The following is a 20,241-nucleotide window of genomic DNA, read 5'->3' as shown; positions in this document are numbered from 1 at the left end:
TATTCATATTTACAGATGGCAAACATGTTTGTTATTAAGGCACATGTAAGTTCACATGTTCCAGAAGGCATTTCTGCCAAAAAAAAACACATTTTGATAAAAATACAAATTTGGGTTTAAAATGCCTCTCCTGTGAAGTAGTGATGTGCAACATACGCCTAGTTTCTTAAAACGAGCCACATACTGGAGCTAGGCTTAGGCAGTATCCAGATTGTCATACCTTTTATACTGACCTTGTGCCATCCTGGGATATACGGTAATACCGGCACTGAACACGATCACTATTTTCAAACCCCACAGTCTCTGTAATCCATAGATTAGCAATGCTAAAAGGTAAAATGCTAACTAAATGCTAGCGAGAGCCTTGTGAACATTTTATACGGTGTTTGACCTAAACTCAAATCAAATCAAATTTTATTTGTCACATACACATGGTTAGCAGATGTTAATGCGAGTGTAGCGAAATGCTTGTGCTTCTAGTTCCGACAATGCAGTAATAACCAACAAGTAATCTAACTAACAATTCCAAAACTACTGTCTTGTACACAGTGTGAGGGGATAAAGAATATGTACATAAGGATATATGAATGAGTGATGGTACAGAGCAGCATAGGCAGATACAGTAGATGGTATCGAGTACAGTATATACATATGAGATGAGTATGTAAACAAAGTGGCATAGTTAAAGTGGCTAGTGATACATGTATTACATAAGGATACAGTCGATGATATAGAGTACAGTATATACGTATGCATATGAGATGAATAATGTAGGGTAAGTAACATTATATAAGGTAGCATTGTTTAAAGTGGCTAGTGATATATTTACATAATTTCCCATCAATTCCCATTATTAAAGTGGCTGGAGTTGAGTCAGTGTCAGTGTGTTGGCAGCAGCCACTCAATGTTAGTGGTGGCTGTTTAACAGTCTGATAGCCTTGAGATAGAAGCTGTTTTTCAGTCTCTCGGTCCCAGCTTTGATGCACCTGTACTGACCTCGCCTTCTGGATGATAGCGGGGTGAACAGGCAGTGGCTCGGGTGGTTGATGTCCTTGATGATCTTTATGGCCTTCCTGTGACATCGGGTGGTGTAGGTGTCCTGGAGGGCAGGTAGTTTGCCCCCGGTGCAAACTATTTCCAGGACAGATACCCCAAGTCCGTACTGTAATTAGATCTTACACCTGGCGCTTGCTGCACAACACTGAGTGACTCCCAAAGATCTGGTCTGTCGTCGTTGTGTGCTTGTAAACACCACGTGACTCTTGACTACCGGTAAGCTTCATAATGAAAAATCATGACAGGTGAAATGAACGCGATCTTTGTCTGCTAATATTTTGACAAGTTGACTGCAGGTATTTACTTTAAAAGCAGCTACAAATATTCACATTCATTAAAACACTTCAAATAAATAGTTTCAACGGTATTGACAGTATTAAAAAACGATCCCATGGCTATTTCCACATTTCCCCTGGTATGTGGTATATATGGTAAACACTGGACCATAAGGAGTACTATCACTTATTTTTGTGTCAAATCGCCAGTTGGCAACCCATCCCTTATAGGATTAATTGACACACAAACAAACATTACAAACATTCAATCCCCTCCTGGATCAAGATCCCTGTTGCCTAAATAGTAGTATTTTAAATATAATTTAAGAAATAGTGCCCCTTGTGTGCACATTGTGTAATACCGTATACCCCAGTATGGTACAGAAACTGTATGAAAATGTGGATACCGTCCAACCCCATTCTGGATGATGATTGCATAATACTGTTGGTCACAGGGTAGAATAAAGAAAGTAGACCCACCAGTCCAACAACTCTATGTCAATCATGGGACCTCGCTGGAAGTGTATGTGTGCCTCATACCTCCCTCCCTCTTATCATGTCAGAGCAGCCTGTGCTGCTCCTTATCGGTCCCATGTCCCAGAAAGTCTTATAGAACTTACCCAGACCGGATGTGGTGCTTCAATGCTCGTCTAATGCCCCAGTCAAGGCCCATAGCTGCCAGTTCAAGGCATAGCAGTCATTAGGTCATGATCATTAGGTCATGATCATTGCCTTGAAATGGTACACACAGACAATAGTATTGGGCATCATGTTTGCAATGTTACATTGTTCAGATACAAGACAAGAAATTACTTGTAGAGATAATTATGACAAGTCTGTATGATATATAATCTACACTACCGTTCAAAAGTTTGGGGTCACTTAGAAATGTCCTTGTTTTTGTCCATTTTTTAAATAACATCAAATTGATCAGTAATACAGTGTAGACTGCTAATGTTGTAAATGACTATTGTAGCTGGAAACGGCAGATTTTTAATGGAATATCTACATGGGCGTACAAAGGCCATTATCACCAACCATCACTCCTGTGTTCCAATGGCACGTTGTGTTAGCTAATCCAAGTTTATCATTTTAAAAGGCTAATTGGTCATTAGAAAAACCTTTTGCAATTATGTTAGCACAGCTGAAAACTGTAGTTCTTATTAAAGAAGCAATAAAACTGTCCTTCTTTAGACTAGTTGGGTATCTGGAGCATCAGCATTTGTGGACTCGATTACAGGCTCAAAATGGCCAGAAACAAAGAACTATTCCTTGCGAGAAAATGCCAAGAAACTGAAGATCTGTGTACTACTCCCTTCAAAGAACAGCACAAACTGGCTCTAACCAGAATAGAAAGAGGAGTGGGAGGCCCCGGTGCACAACTGAGCAAGAGGACAAGTACATTAGTGTTTAGTTTGAGAAACGGGTGCCTCAAGTCCTCAATTGGCAGCTTCATTAGTAGTACCTGCAAAACACCAGTCTCAAAGTCAACAGTGAAGAGCCGACTCCGGGATGCTGGCCTTCTAGGCAGAGTTCCTCTGTCCAGTGTCTGTGTTCTTTTGCCCATCTTAATCTTTTATTTTTATTGGCCAGTCTGAGATATGGCTTTTTCTTTGCAACTCTGCCTAGAAGGCCAGCATCCCGGAGTCGCTTCTTCAACCCACAAGTGCTGATGCTCCAAATACTCAACTAGCCAGTTTATTGCTTATTTAATCAGGACAACAGTTTTCAGGTGTGCTAACATAATTGCAAAAGGGTTTTCAATTGGCCTCTTTAAAATTTTAAAACTTGGATTAGCTAACACAACGTACCATTGGAACACAGGAGTGATGGTGGCTGATAATGGGCCTCTGTATCTAATATAATTATTCTATTTTTTTTTTTTACAAATATCAACCCCCCCCCCGCCCCACATAATACCCCTCTGGTTTTAGCCTCTAAAAGTATACGGATGTCTGATAGAGCTGTTGAAGGTACTACTCAACAATGTACATGCACTGTAATGTGTGTGATTATTACACTGTACTTGCCTATGTTATTTCCATGTAAATACCTACATGCCTTGTCGAACATTGAGTGTTCATGGTCATTTTGAAATGGGTTTGCCTATAGTTGTGTTGATATAGTTTAGGCCAGAGGAGAAACTCCATTGACCGGTCATCTTACCTGCACCTCTTTGTTTGTCCGTCAGATCTTCGATGTTGGGGAGAGTCTGATGGTCCCAGATGAGTTCACCGCCGAGGAGAAGAAGACTGGGATGTGGTGGCGACACCTAGTGGCTGGAGGGGCAGCTGGCGCCGTGTCTCGAACCTGCACAGCACCTCTGGACCGGCTCAAAGTGCTCATGCAGGTAAGGACACTTCCTTTGAGAAGATATGTCAAGAACTGACCTCACGCAAAAGGGACAAGAACTCGGTTCTTTGTATTCACAATGCAAGTGAACCCGGATCCCCTTTAATGAAACGCTTCTTAGTTCACTTTAACTTTAAACAGCCAGTCAGGATTTTGTCTCACGTTAAAAACAAACTTGAGACCCTACTTCTACACTAAACAGTAGTAATGTCACGTATCTATGTGCGTGCGCAACTATGGAGCAAAACAGACGGGTTTGGCTTAGCTTGTTTATTGAAAGCATAAATATATTTGCACAATGAGCACTTGTCTCGCTTACATCGTTACAGTTGTTGGTTAGCTAGCTAGTGAATTTTTGCCATATTAGCATGGATGTGACATCAGTCAAAACACCTCAAAACAACATATGATATTAAGAACAAGATGAAATTAACCACCTACGATTCCCTACATGGCAGCTTCTTGTCGTTGTTGCTAGCTTTCTGGCTATCCACAATCACAACACAGACTTCTGATGTTGTCAGTTAACCCATCTATGGCAGAGAGCCAATTTCATAAGGTCTGTCCTTAGGACACCATTTCTGCTAGCAAGTGCAATTCCACTGATATGATGCAGCAGGGATTGAGACACAGATGGGTGACATGGCAGAGTAGGAGGCAGAGTTCAGCTTTCTCACGTTTCATTTTTTATTCAACCTTATTTATCCAGGTAGTATCATTGGAATAAAATCAATGTTTTCAAGTCCTGGTCCAACCAAGACAGCAGCAGGGGGGAACAATGTTTCAGACAAATATCCAACGTAACAACTTCGACATATACGCCATAAACAAATTATAGATGTAGACAAATATACATTATAATTACATACCCAGATCAATCCCTAAGGCCCGAGAACACCCTTGGGTTGTAACGTGATTGGGTGGAAGAGAGCCAATGCGAGGGAATGTTCATATGTGTCTGTTGGTCAATGATGTCAGCAGCGCTCGTGTGTTCCACCAGCAGAAGCAGACTGGCATAGATAACAGCTCGGAGTTTGTCCTTCTTTCTCGATCTGTTCATCCCTCGGTTTTTCACTCACATCTAGTTTTTTTATGAGCAGAGAGGAAAATTCTCATTCATTATAGCATGAGCAGGGTAAGTACAATAACGGCAAAAGACATGAAAATATGAACAATGTTATAAGGATGTGAAGTTGCATCTAGTTCCTCCCTGTTACAATGCAGTTCAATAACTTGAGTTCACAGTCAACGTGGTGATTTGAATAATGTGAATTTTGTGTTGACTAAATAAATTGTCTCTCGGCTTGGTCTCCAGGTTCACGCCACCCGTACCAACAGCATGTGCATCGCCGGCGGCTTCACCCACATGATCCGTGAGGGCGGCATTAGGTCGCTGTGGCGAGGCAATGGTATGAACGTCATCAAGATTGCCCCCGAGTCGGCCATCAAGTTCATGGCTTACGAGCAGGTAAACCTATCGTTCAGCACCCTTACTTTGACATGACGGGACTCTTTCTAGTGTTGTCAATTGAAGCCAATGAAAGATATGCTATCAACAGCTCTGTAGTTTACTGTCCTTCTGGCAAAAAATGACTCCTTCAGACTCTGTCTAGAAACATACTCAGAGGAAAAATGTTAAGCAACTGTCACTTACCAAGTTTGTCTTAAAACTTCTTGGCGCTACCCATCCCGTTAACGGGATCATTTTCGTCAGCAACCGCTGAATAGCATAGCGCCACAGTCAAATAATATTACTAATACTAATTACTAAATATTCATATTCATGAAATCACAAGTGCAATATTGCAAAACACAGTTTAGCCTTTTGTTAATCCACCTGTCGTCTCAGATTTTGAGATGATGCTTTACAGCGAAAGCAATCCAAGTGTTTGTGTAAGTTTATCGATAGCATAGCATAACATCATGTACACTTAGCATCAGGAAGCTTGGTCACTAAAATCAGAAAAGCAATCAAATTAATTGTTTACCTTGATGATCTTTGGATGTTTTCACTCACGAGACTCCCAGTTACACAACCAATGTTCCTTTTGTTCCATAAAGATTATTTTTATACCCAAAATACCGACGTTTGTTTGTCGTGTTATGTTCAGAAATCCACAGGAAAGAGCGGTCACGACAACGCAGACGTATATTCCAAATAATATCCATAATGTCCACAGAAACATGTCAAACTTTTTTTATAATCCACCCTCATGTTGTTTTTAAAATATATATTCGATAATATATCAACCGGTTTTTAGGTTTTTCAATAACAGCGGGAGGAACAATGGTGGCTTTACTCAGTTGCGCAAAAACTCACTCTGAGAGCCCCCACCTATCCACTTACACAATGTAAAATAAAAGCCTGAAACTATGTCTAAAGACTGTTGACACCTTAGGGAAGCCATAGAAAAAGGAATCTGGTTGATATCCCTTTAAATGGAGGATAGGCTTGCATAGGAACACAGAGGTTTCAAAATAAGAGGCACTTCCTGATTGGATTTTCCTCAGGCTTTCGCCTGCAATATCAGTTCTGTTATACTCACAGACAATATTTTTACAGTTTTGGAAACTTCAGAGTGTTTTCTATTCTAATCTGACAATTATATGCATATTCTAGTTTCTGGGGTTGAGACATAGGCTGTTTCAAATGGGTACGTTTTTTTGCCAAAAACGAAAATACTGCCCCCTACACGCAAAAGGTTAACTAGGTCCTCATGTCCTAGTTGTTCAGAACTGACACTAACAATAGTTGTTGTTGTCCAGATCAAACGGTTGATAGGCAGCAACCAGGAGACCCTGGGCATCCTGGAGAGGTTTGTGGCTGGATCCCTGGCTGGAGCCATTGCTCAGAGCAGCATCTATCCCATGGAGGTGTTAAAGACCCGCCTAGCCCTGAGGAAGACGGGACAGTTCTCTGGCATCGCTGACTGTGCCAAACACATCTTCCGGAAGGAGGGCATGGCCGCCTTCTACAAGGGCTACATTCCCAACTTGATAGGCATCATCCCCTACGCTGGCATTGACCTGGCCGTCTATGAGGTGGGTGTGAGTGAATGGAGGGAATTGAAAGGAAGTTGTTTAATACTGTTAGTCTCACTGTCATATCTCTTGCTACCACACATCTACTTTCTCTACAACTAACCTCATTGTCTATTTCTTTCATTGTCTCCTCCCTCCATCCAGACTCTGAAGAACTCGTGGCTGCAGCGCTACGCCACAGACAGTGCAGACCCCGGGGTGTTTGTCCTTTTAGCCTGCGGTACCACTTCCAGCACCTGTGGCCAGCTGGCTAGCTACCCCCTGGCCCTGGTCAGGACCCGCATGCAGGCACAAGGTATGCCCTCTGCTCATTTCTATTTGGAGTTTTATTAGATCACTTGCATAGAATTAATTGGTGACAGTGTTGGTTCATGGACCAACCATAATCGGTGGTACAATGGAATGTGTTAATCGGGGATGCATAATCTCCGTACTGGTAGAGTACGTAGTGTATTTTATTACAGATGTTATATATATAGTTGCCATATCAGATAGTTGTCGACATTCTGAGATTTCCATACCCAACTACAACATTTTCTGTCAAGATAAAACTGCCAAAGTGGGAGGAGTTAGCCTGCAAAGTCATACTTTCCAGGTCTATGCCCAAACAGTTTGAGCTTCTAATTTTAAAAATTAATCTCTCCAGAAATAAGTCTCTCGCTGTGCCCTGGTCACCATATGTGAATTGATTTCCCCCCATCGATCTTCAGAGTTCGTTCTGTTAGGTGACCTAAACTGGGATAAGCTTAACACCCTGGCAGTCCTACAATCTAAACTTGATGCCCTCAATCTCACACAAATTATCAAGGAACCAACCAGGTACAACCCTAAATCCGTAAACATGGGCACCCTCATTGATATTATCCTGACCAAACGCTCCATAAAACACTTCTGCAAGCAGGCCTTTCTAATTGACCTGGCCCGGGTATCCTGGAAGGATATTGACCTCATTAAGTCAGTCGAGGATGCCTTGTCGTTCTTTAAAAGTAATTTCCTCACCATCTTAACTTCTTGACGCTACCCATCCCTTAAGCGGGATAATTGTCATCAGAAACCGCTGAATAGCATAGCGCCTCAGTCAAATAATATTACTAAAAATATTAATATTCATGAAATCACAAGTGCAATATTGCAAAACACAGCTTAGCCTTTTGTTAATCCACCTGTCGTCTCAGATTTTGAAATTATGCTTTACAGCGAAAGCAATCCAAGCGTTTGTAAGTTTATCGATCGTATGACAAAACATTAAGTACACTTAGCATCAGGTAGCTTGGTCACGAAAATCAGAAAAGCAATCAAATTAATCGTTTACCTTTGATCTTCGGATGTTTTCACTCCCGAGACTCCCAGTTACACAAAAAAAAATCATTTTGTTCCATAAAGACTATTTTTATATCCAAAATATTATGTTCAGAAATCCACAGGAAAGAGCGGTCACGACAACGCAGACAAATTCCAAATAATATCCGTAATGTCCACAGAAACATGTCAAACGTTTTTAGAATCAATCCTCAGGTTGTTTTTAAAATATATAATCGATAATATATCAACCGCAAATGTCTTTCACAGTAGGAGAGGGAAAATACCCTCTCAATACCAATACCTAAACGATACCTATCCAAACTCTGTTGCGCGAGCAAAACTCATGTGACCACTTGACACGATGTTATCGTTCTGGCTAATTTTTCAAAATAAAAGCCTGAAACTATGTCTGAACACTGTTGACACCTTGAGGAAGCGATAGGAAAAGGAATCTGGTTGATATCCCTTTAAATTGAACAGTGGGTGGCTATGGAACATGGAGTTTTCAAAATAGAAGCCACTTCCTGGTTTGATTTTTCTCAGGGTTTCGCCTGCAATATCAGTTCTGTTATACTCAGACAATATTTTGACAGTTTTGGAAACTTTAGTGTTTTCTATCCTAATCTGTCAATTATATGCATATTCTAGCCTCTGGTCCTGAGAAATAGGTTGTTTACTTTAGGAACGTTATTTTTCCAAACATAAAAATAGTGCCCCCTAGCTTCAAGAGGTTAAATAAGCATGCCCCTTTCAAAAAATGTAGAACTAAGAACAGATATAGCCCTTGGTTCACTCCAGAACTGACTGCCCTCGACCAGCACAAAAACATCCTGTGGCGGACTGCACTAGCACCGAATAGTCCCCGCGATATGCAACTTTTCAGGGAAGTCAGGAACCAATATACACAGGGAGTTAGGAAAGCAAAGGCTAGCTTCTTCAAACAGAAATTTACGTCCTGTAGCTCTCACTCCAAAAAGTTCTGGGATACTGTAAAGTCCATGGAGAATAAGAGCACCACCTCCCAGCTGCCCACTGCGCTGAGGCTAGGTAACACTGTCACCACCAATAAATCCACGATAATCGAGAATTTCAAGAAGAATTTCTCTACGGCTGGCCATGCTTTCCTCCTGGCTACCCCAACCCCGGTCAACAGCTCCGCACCTCCCGCAGCTACTTGCCCAAGCCTCCCCAGCTTCTCCTTCACCCAAATCCAGATAGCAGATGTTCTGAAAGAGCTGCAAAACCAGCTGGGCTAGACAATCTGGACCCTCTCTTTCTAAAATGATCCACCTCCATTGTTGGAACCCCTATTACCAGTCTGCTCAACCTCTCTTTCATATCGTCCAAGATCCCTAAAGATTGGAAAGCTTCCGCGATCATCCCCCTCTTCAAAGAGGATGACACTCTAAACCCAAACGGTTGTATACCTATATCCATTGTGCCCTGCCTTTCTAAAGTCTTCGAAAGCCAAGTTAATAAACAGATCACTGACCATTTCGAATCCCACCGTACCTTCTCCACTGTGCAATCCGGTTTTCGAGCTAATCACTGGTGCACCTCAGCCACGCTCAAGGTACTAAACGATATCATAACCGCCATCGATAAAAGACAGTACTGTGCAGCCGTCTTCATCGACCTGGCCAAAAGCTTTCGACTCTGTCAATCCCCGTATTCTTATCGGCAGACTCAACAGCCTTGGTTTCTCAAATGACTGCCTCGCTTGGTTCACCAACTACTTCTCAGACAGAGTTCAGTGTGTCAAGTCAGAGGGCTTGTTGTCCGGACCTCTGGCAGTCTCTATGGGGGTACCACAGGGTTCAATTCTCGGGCCGACTCTTTTCTCTGTATATATCAACGATGCCGCTCTTGCTGCGGGTGATTCCCTGATGCACCTCTACGCAGACGACACCATTCTGTATACATCTGGCCCTTAGTTGGACACTGTGTTAACTAACCCCCAAACAAGCTTCAATGCCATACAACACTCCTTCCGTGGCCTCCAACTGCTCTTAAACGGTAGTAAAACTAAATGCATGATTTTCAACCGTTCGCTGCCCGCACCCCTCTGCCCGACTTAGCATCACTACTCTAGACGGTTCTGACTTAGAATATGTGGACAACTACAAATACCTAGGTGTCTGGCTAGACTGTAAACTCTCCTTCCAGACTCATATTAAACATCTCCAATCCAAAATTAAATCTAGAATCGACTTTGCAACAAAGCCTCCTTCACTCACACTGCCAAACGTACTCTCGGAAAACTGACTATCCTACCGATCCTCGACTTCGGCGATTGTCATTTACAAAATAGCTTCCAATACTCTACTCAGCAAACTGGATGAACTCTATCACAGTACCATCCATTTTGTCACCAATGCCCCTTATACCACCCACCACTGCGACCTGTATGCTCTAGTTAGCTGGCCCTCGCTACATATTCATCGCCAGACCCACTGGCTCCAGGTCATCAATAAGTCTATGCTAAGTAAAGCGCTGCCTTATCTCAGTTCACTGGTCACGATAACAACACCCACCCGTAGCACGTGCTCCAGCAGGTATATCTCACTGGTCATCCCCAAAGCCAACACCTCCTTTGGCTGCCTTTCCTTCCAATTCTCTACTGCCAATGACTGGAACGAATTGCAAAAATTGCTGAAGCTGGGGACTTATCTTTCCCTCACTAACTTTAAACATCAGTTATCTGAGCAGCTAACCGATCGCTGCAGCTGTACATAGCCCACCCAATCTACCTACCTCATCCCCATATTGTTTTTAATTACTTTTCTGCTCTTTTGCACATCATTATTTCATCACCATCTGCTTATCTATCACTCCAGTGTTAATTTGCTAAATTGTAATTACTTCGCTACTATGGCCTATTTATTGCCTTACCACCTCACGCCATTTGCACACACTGTATATAGACTTTTTTTCTATTGTGTTATTGACTGTATGCTTGTTTATTCCATGTGAAACTCTGTTGTTTGTGTCGCACTGCTTTGTTTTATCTTGGCCATGTCGCAGTTGCAAATGAGAACTTGTTCTCAACTAGCCTACCTGGTTAAATAAATAAAAAATGGACATGGTTTCCAGATCGGTACATCCCTAGTGTTGATGTGTATTTCTTGTCTCTCATCCATCTTCCTCTCATGTTGTGTCCCCTCAGCCACCATCGAGGGCGGTCCCCAGATGACCATGTCAGGGCTGTTTAAACACATCGTGAAGACTGAGGGCGTGTTCGGACTCTACCGGGGCCTGGCCCCGAACTTCATGAAGGTCATTCCAGCAGTCAGCATCAGCTACGTGGTCTACGAGAACCTCAAGATAAGCTTGGGGGTCGTGTCTCGGTGAGGACCAGGAGGAAAGGGAGAGAGCACCTCCCCTAAAAGCCAAAGGGTTATTTTTTGCTTTTATTTTTGGAGAGAAAAAGAGCAGAGCGAGGAGTAGGAGACTGAGTGAGAAGAGTTGCCAAGCAGCGGAGCAGGTGACTTGGAAAGAAGGGGTTGTTGCTGGGGTTGTTGGAAACGTTGTCTCATTCTGTGAATGTTATGAGGACAGGTGGGTCAAGGTGGATGGAAGGGGGAGATATATACTACAACACAAACAACTAAAACGGGGTTCTCCAACCCTGTTCCTGGAGAGCTACTGTCCTGCAAAAACTCCAGGAGGGTAGCTCCAACCCCCCTACCAGGAACAGGGTTGGAGAACTGTGGACTAAATGAAGTGATGGACGGATGTGGACGGACACTGTGACTTGGAGGGAGGTATGGGGAACCTCTCTCATAGATGTAACCTTTAATCATCATTATTTAATGTATTATTTTATCAGTCCAGAGGCACTTCCCCATGAGTCCACTGTTGGCTTTTTTAAAATCAAACACGAAGACGCAGGTTAACTAAAAAGCAATCTCTTCACTGGAACACCAACATTCTCCAACCAGCTTGAAGTTTGCTAATAATGTATTTAGGGACGAAGAAGCCGCTTTTGTTCGTGACTGTTGCATTATGGTGGCTGGTGTATGTTTGTGGGAACTGGGGACTGACCCAAATCAACTGGTGGAGCACATATCAAGTAAATGTTTGACCCTTCGTCCCTTAGTACTATCCTATAGGTGGCAGTATTGGTTAACCTATCTGGCTTATGAAAGACAACCAAAGCCTAATTCACGACAAAGGGCTTTTTTGATTGTCATCTAAAATGTTCTTATGTATTATCTGTCCCCCTTTAACGCAGCATTCCCAATTCGGCAACTATTAGGGCACTAGCTGTGGCAAATTTGTCTCGAGGGAGAAAAACCTCAACTCAGAATTTTGGTTTAACTGATTAATTATTGTATTGTTTTGCCCCATTCAAAGAAATCCAGACTGGTTTTCCTTTTTCTCATTGTTTGACTTGATAAGAATGTTAAATTGATTTGAACTGAAAAGGTGATGCAGGTTGAATGCTCATAGTCTTATTGTCCACTTAGTCTTAAAACAGCTGGTAAGAAGATGTGTGTGTGTCTTGATGCTAATTTATTTTTGTATTGTAACCAGATATTTATTTAAATGTGGTCCGTACAGACAGCACTCAAATATTAGATGCTGCTAGCATATAAGTTTAGTTACAATACTATAACAACATATTCAGCAACTGTTTATATATTGTATTTAGCAATTATGATGCAACACACAATGATTAGCCTACCTATTGATCAAGGTTTGAGGTGTTATGTTGTCACTACCTGTTTAACATTTCGGACAGGAAGTCCTGATTTGACATTTGTTCCTCCGGGACCTTCTCTGCACCTGAAGTCTACAGTCTGTAAATGCGTGAATTTCCAGGGTGCAGGATATTCCATGTCCCTTTTCAATAAGTCTGTGAGGGCGTGGTGGCGTAGTACGGCCTTAGTCAAAGTGCAAGGCACTGGGAGACACAGCATCAGCAAGTGTGGGAGTGCTCTGTCTCCAGGGCCGCAGAATGGATAAAAATATCTGCAATGGGACAGGGCAATGGTCTCTGTGAATGAGGACCTGTGTGCATGAGGTCTCTCGTTTTGCTCCATTACATTTAAACTGCAATGTGCAAACACTTCCACCACCAAGCGTCCTCTCACTGCACTTCAACAAGAAACACTTAATAATGCACTTTAAGGTCATTTTCTTTAACTTGAACCAGACTTGAATCTCTTTTTTTTTAAACTGAAATCAAATGAGGGGTTGCAAGCATTGCATTTTTTTATCATACATTTGACTGAAATTATTCATATTAAAGGCCCAGTGCAGTCAAAAACAAGATTTTCTTGTGTTTTATATGTATATTTCCACACTGACGTTGGAATAATACTGTGAAATTGTGAAAATTATAATGCCCTGTTCGTATAAGAGCTGTTTGAAAAGACTGCCTGAATTTTCAGCTTGTTTTGGTGGGATGGATTTTGGCCTTCCATGGTGACATCACCATGCTGTAAATTAGTTAATAGACCAATAAAGAGTTCCAAACCTCTCCGCCCATAACAGCACATTTTCTGTTTTCCCCTTCTAACTCAGACCATTCCCAGACAGTCCTAGCGAAATTCTTGCTTGAGAAATTGCTCTTTGATAAGAAGCTATTTTTGTTTATTTTTGATAATTTTAATTGAAAACAATCCCAGTAAGGTACTTAATTGTTACCCAGAAATGATTTGATTTTGAGATAAAAATGGCTGCATTGGACCTTTTAAGTGTTATATGGAGCGTGAATCGAGGCTGATATGTTATTTGTTGTAAGGCTTAATGTCTCAAAAGCTGTTTGTCCTGTATGCTGAAGGCCTTATTTTACCTGAGATCCATGAATCGACATTTTGATTCATGGATTCAGTTTCCAGAGGATGGAGAGAGAAATTGGTCTAAGTCATTTATTTTGTTCCATCCTCAGGGAGAATTTAGTAGTTTGGGGCTTTCAGTGTTCTGAAAAACACATTTTCTCATTATTCCCCCTGTCAATGTTTCCCAGTGTTCGCTAGGCAGTGTCAGTTTCCCTAGTCTTCACTGTCCTCTCACTGCATGTATTTATAAAGGGGAAATTATATGCATAAACATGTTGACACATGGTTGTCATTATTTGGCTAAAGGCTTTTTCTGCTTGGCACATCTCCACAAAAATAATATTTTTCACTTTTGCTTTAGTGCAAATATCAGAGCCTGAATCCATATATTCTGTCCACAAGAGGATGGAAAAGGCTGTGTCTATAGTATTGTACTCCAACTAAGGATACCACTCCATACTGCCTGAAATGTAGCGCCTTCTCTTGCATTGACGAGCAGGCAATCAGACTTGTCGCTTTTGTAAACTTGAAATGCACTGCACATGGTCTCCCCGTTTATTGCTTTAGGCTGAAATGTATAGTATCTATATATTAGTCTTTTAGATGGTCTCTTTTGAATCAAAATAGCTCATTCATGGTATCTAAAATATTTTACAAAACATATACAGACTAAATCCTGATTATATTTAGAAAAGTATTAAAATATGTAATTGAAAACAATTGTTGTCCCTTTTGTAGAAGAATACATATTTGTTGAAGGAATTGAAAGCTAAATGTATTCATGCTTATGTTTTAAAGTAACTCAATATTACATTTTGTATTGAGTCCTGGTTTGAATTGACCACATCTGAATCACTTCACATCTTAAGCACTATACATAGATATTGCATAGCAAATGGGGGATCAATGACTATCCCAGCCTGTACCAACCAGGTCTCATCATTGACATGGTGGGAGGGAGGCACAGACTTCATATGGGATGAAACTTGACACCTGCAACATATTTTATAATGCTTAGAAATGGTATATCAGACAATAGAAGTGAGAAGAACATAGTGAAAATGTGTCAAATAATCTATTTACAGTGAGACGGAGACTTTGCTTTGTTTGTCACTGTTGCACTAGGATGGCAGCTATGGTGTGTTTGTGGGGGAGACAAGCTACTGGCAGAGCCGGTATCTCTGAAAAGTGAGCCTTCACCCTGCAGTACTTATGAATATCATATAGGTGTCAGTATTGGTCAACCTGGCTTGTGAAAGACCACCAAATTCAAGAAAAATGGATGATAGTCATCACACAGCCCTACACCTCCACAAACTATACACATCATTTAAGGGGAATATGCCATGCATGGTACAAAATACAATCTCCAAATGTGTATCTTGTACAGGGGAGAAAATGTAAATACATTTTGATTTCTAAACTTTCTGATACTGATACATAATGGGGATTCACCCCATTGTTTTACCAAAAAGGCTGAGACTTTTGTGTTTCCACAGCCCGGCTCTAGTGTATCGCTGGACCATGGTCTCAGTGGACCTGCTCTGACTTGGGACCAAGGCAAGGCCACTGGTATTTTTCAGCTGGCATTTACATAATGTATTGCCCGTTGAGAGGCTTGGAAGTCACCGGTCTGACATATTGGCACTCCCCAGTAGGAGCAGTCCTCCCTTGGAATTAATGGAATTCTACAGTATTTCAATTCAATGTTTTAAGGACAACATTACATGTATTTAAGTATTTGTTGTTGTAGTGGGGACAGTAACATTAGTAATCTAGCTCACATATACTTTTAAAATATTCATTAAGGTGTGTGTAATAGAATAAACATGTCAAAAATGAATGTAGACCTGAATAAATTAATTTCTATAGCTTCCAAAATATGTTTTACAATTGTGGGGGAGTGCCAAGATGGAGGTAAGGTGGCTTCAATACAGTGCCCCCTATCAGTCATCTAGTGTATATATAAATAATTGGCTAACACCTTCCACTGTTACCACCTCACAAAGCAATTGTGTTGATGATGCAGAGGTTGTTGATTCTGCTCTTCATAAGTCTTCAGTGTCAACCCTAGCTATGGAAAAACAGTTCCCCCAAAAAACATTAACATAATGACTGGCAGCACAGTGGTGCTGTAATGGAAAACCTCTATAATAGAATGGGGTAACCCATTGCCTCTGCCTTTGGGGCACTTGTGTAGATCTGGGGGAGTTGGGTGGGTGGGTGGTTGGATGATTTAGTGGTGGCTCCACCTTGGGTATTTTGCTGTGTTGCTTGTGAATGACCGGTTCCTTCCAGTCTGAGTGTGAGTGGGGATGGTGGTTGGGAGGTGTTTACGGACAGGGTCGCTGTGTCTCTGGACTGCTTCTGTTCCCAGTGGTTATGATGCTCAGTCAGCCAGAAGAGGATGCCCCCCCCCCCCAACTACATCACAGCGAAACACAACAGCCTACATCATTCAAAATATATATCATACAAGACATTACCTTATTACTCTATTACAAATTTACAATATAAAATCCACACATACCATAAATACCACAACTACAGTGTGTGTTCAAGTGTGTGTGTTTGTGTGTGTCTCTTCACAGTCCGTGTTGTGCCTTGGTGTTGTTTTATCTGTTTTTTAAAATCTGATAGTACTCGCATGAGTTACTTGATATGGCAGAGAGTTACATCAAGTCATGGCGCTATGGCTCTAATGACAACAAGCTCAGTCCGATGATGCCAACACACCACCCCAGACTGTGACGGACCCTCCACCTCCAAATCGATACAGAGTACAGGCCTCAGTGTAACGCTCATTCCTTCGACGATAAACGGGAATCCGACCATCACCCCTGGTGAGACAAAACCACGACTCGTCAGTGAAGAGCACTTTTTTCCAGTCCTATCTGGTCCAGCGACGGTGGGTTTGTGCCCATAGGCGACGTTGTTGCCGGTGATGTCTGGTGAGGACCTGCCTTACAACAGGCCTACAAGCCCTCAGTCCAGCCTCTCTCAGCCTATTGCGGACAGTCTGAGCACTGATGGAGGGATTGTGCGTTCCTGGTGTAACTCGGGCAGTTGTTGCCATCCTGTACCTGTCCTGCAGGTGTGATGTTCGGATGTACCGATCCTGTGCAGGTGTTGTTACACGTGGTCTGCCATTGCGAGGACGATCAGCTGTCCGTCCTGTCTCCCTGTATAGTGCTGTCTTTGGCGTCTTACAGTACGGACATTGCAATTATTGCCCTGGCCACATCTGCAGTCCTCATGCCTCCTTGCAGAATGCCTTAGGCACGTTCACGCAGATGAGCAGGGACCCTGGGCATCTTTCTTTTGGTGTTTTTCAGAGTCAGTAGAAGGGCCTCTTTAGTGTCCTAAGTTTTCATAACTGTGACCTACCGTCTGTAAGCTGTTAGTGTCTTAACGACCGTTCCACAGGTGCATGTTCATTAATTGTTTATGTTCATTGAACAAGCATGGGAAACTGTGTTTAAACACTTCACAATGAAGATCTGTGAAGTTTGGATTTTGGATTTTTACTAATGATCTTTGAAAGACAGGGTCCTGAAAAAGGGACGTTTATTTTTTTGCTGACTTTATGTATGGGTGTCTAACCTGTGTGTTAGCTGTTTGAACAGACAGTTCTGTACTTTCAACACGTCAATACTCATAAAGACCAGTAGTGATGCAGTCAATCTCTCCTCTACTTTGAGCCAGGAGAGATTTGACATGCATGTTACTGATATTAGCCATCCGTGTACATTTAAGGGCCAGGGCCCGTTGCATAACACATCTTAAGTGTTTCCCTTAAAAGGAATCATTTTCCCTTACCTAAAGGGAATTTATTAAGGGTGTTGCATAGAGCCTCTCAAATATTTCCTTAGGTAAGGGCATACTTAAGGGGTTTTACAGTAGTTTGAAGGCATGTGTGGCAGAAAGAGTATCTGGTTACCATCGAGACGGCTTGATTCACTGACTAAATGTCACATCAAAAGATATGGCTTTCATTTTGTGAGATCGCAAAATAGAACTTCTACAATCAAGACAGGATAACCAAATTACTTAAGACAATAAACCATGTCCCTTGTTACTTTTTTTTCTCAACTTGTTTATATTACATTCTAGTACATCAAGCTCGCTTACAGAGTAGCTGTAGCTAACAAGCAAGCTGGCTTTGTAGCAAAGGTTTGTGCACCTTCCATTGTTTAGCTAAGTAGTTAGCTGATCAATGTTTTCCTTTTGTAACCAGAGTAGAATAAAGCAACATTCACCTCCACGAATGTTGTTTACATTGATATCCATACTGAATGAAGTAGTTGAGTTTTATTTTACCTTTATTTAACTAGGCAAGTCAGTTAACGACGTCCGTAGCTTATGCCTGCCCATAGCACAATCCCACCGCCACCATGGGGCACTCTGTTCACCACGTTGACATCAGCAAACCGCTTGCCAACATGACACCATGCACACGGTGTACGGTACGGTTGAGACCAGTTGGACATACTGACAAATTCTCTAAAACAACGTTGGAGGCGGCTTATGGTATAGAAATTAACATTCAATTCTCTGGCAACAGCTGGTGGACATTCCTGCAGTCAGCATGCCAATTGCACACTCCCTCAAAAATTGAGACGTGTGGCATTGTGTTGTATGACAAAACTGCATATTTTACAGTGGCATTTTATTGTCCCCCGCACAAGGTGCACCTGTGTAATGATCATGCTGTTTAATCAGCTTCTTGACATGCTACACCTGTCAGGTGGATGGATTATCTTGGTAAAGGATAAATGCTCACTAACAGGGATGTAAACAAATGTGTGCACAACATTTGACATAAATAAGCTTTGTGTGCTTCTGGAAAATGTCTGAGATCTTTTATTTCAGCTTATGAAACATGGGATGAACACTTTACATGTTGCGTTTATATTTTTGTTCAGTGTACAATGCTCTTAGTTTATATATAGGACTAGCTTTTTTATTACTTGCCACCCATTCTAAAACTGACTGCAGCTCTTAAGTGTTGCCGGTATTTCACTTACTGTGGTAGCTGACGTGTATAGTCATCAGTGTACATAGACACACAGGCTTTACTCAATGCTAGTGTTAGGTCATTAGTAAAAATATTAAAAAGGGTCCAACACAGCTATCTTGAAGTACGCCAAACTCTACCTGGTTTACGTTAGGGTGTTCTTTAATGGAACACTCTTTGTGTTATATTAGATATACTATATGGCCAAAAGTATGTGGACATGTCCTGCTCATTGACATCTCATTCCAAAATCATGGTTATTAATATGGAGTTGATCGCCCCTTTCCTGCTATAATAGCCTCCACTCTTCTGGGAAGGCTTTCCACTAGATGTTGGAACATTGCTGCGATTAGGCCTGGCTCGCAGTCGGCGTTCCAATTAATCTCAAAGGTGTTCGATGGGGTTGAGGTCAGGGCTCTGTGCAGGTCAATCAAGTTCTTTCACACCGATCTTGACAAACTATTTCTGTATGGACCTCGCTTTGTGCAAGGGGGCATTGTCATGCTGAAACAGGAAAGGGCCTTCCCCAAACTGTTACCAATAAAGTTGGAAGCACAAAATCGTCTAGAATGTCATTGTATGCTGTAGCGTTAAGACTTCACCGGAACTAAGGGGCCTAGCAGGAACCATGAAAAACAGCCCCAGACCATTATCCCTCGTCAACCAAACTTTACAGTTGGCACTATGCATTGGGGCAGGTAGCGTTCTCCTGGCATCTGCCAAACCGAGATTCGTCCGTCTGACTGCCAGATGGTGAAGCGTGATTCATCACTCCAGAGAACACATTTCCACTGGCAGTGAGCTTTAAACCATTCCAGCCGACGCTGGCATTGTGTATGGTGATCACTGATCTTAGGCTTGTGTGCGGCTGCTCAGCCACGAAAACCCATTTCATGAAGCTCCCGACTAACAGTTCTTGTGCTGACGTTGCTTCCAGAGGCAGTGTTGCAACTGAGGCTAGACGAGTTTTAGCACTCGGTGGTGCCGTTCTACCACTTTGCGGCTGAGCATTTGACCAGTACAGTTCTAGCAGGGCAGAAATTTGACAAACTGACTTTTTTTGGAAAGGTGGCATTTTATGCCACATTGAAAGTCACTAAGCTCTTCAGTAAGGCCACTCTACTACCGGTGATTGTCTTTGGAGATTGCATGGCTGTGCGCGTGATTCTATACATATGTTAGCAACGGGTATGGCTGAAATAGCCAAATCCACTAATTTGAAGGGCTGTCCGCGTACTTTTGTATATATAGTGTAGGTAGGCTAACTCTCGATCCACGATAATGGTAGCGGACTAATTTTCCATCCAAGTTGTCAGTGCCAGTAGTTTAGTAATTATTGATTGAAAACAATACTGCATTTTTCTAGCACATTTGGGCTATTTTGTTAAATGGAAATATGTTATGATGTAAA

General features: G+C 42.0%; 1 protein-coding gene across 4 annotated transcripts in view; it reads left to right on the top strand.

Moving 5' to 3' along the window:
- Positions 1 to 14,533, top strand: part of LOC139408399 (solute carrier family 25 member 25b) — a 52,946-nt gene extending 38,413 nt beyond the window's left edge. Inside the window, exons 6-10 of one of the 4 annotated variants that reach the window (XM_071152235.1) lie at positions 3,523 to 3,681; positions 4,999 to 5,151; positions 6,450 to 6,725; positions 6,870 to 7,020; positions 11,194 to 14,533. In XM_071152235.1, the coding sequence (XP_071008336.1) occupies positions 3,523 to 3,681; positions 4,999 to 5,151; positions 6,450 to 6,725; positions 6,870 to 7,020; positions 11,194 to 11,378 (924 nt within the window). In that variant the 3' untranslated portion in view covers positions 11,379 to 14,533. The remainder of the gene's footprint in view (positions 1 to 3,522; positions 3,682 to 4,998; positions 5,152 to 6,449; positions 6,726 to 6,869; positions 7,021 to 11,193) is intronic. The other 3 variants (XM_071152233.1, XM_071152234.1, XM_071152236.1) reach the window with 3 other exon arrangements.
- Positions 14,534 to 20,241: the final 5,708 nt, after the last annotated feature.

This window comes from Oncorhynchus clarkii, chromosome 5, assembly GCF_045791955.1.
Source record: "Oncorhynchus clarkii lewisi isolate Uvic-CL-2024 chromosome 5, UVic_Ocla_1.0, whole genome shotgun sequence".
Classification (NCBI taxonomy): domain Eukaryota; kingdom Metazoa; phylum Chordata; class Actinopteri; order Salmoniformes; family Salmonidae; genus Oncorhynchus; species Oncorhynchus clarkii.
The sequence above is the reverse complement of the archived record's forward strand: the minus strand, read 5'-3'. Positions and strand labels throughout refer to the sequence as shown.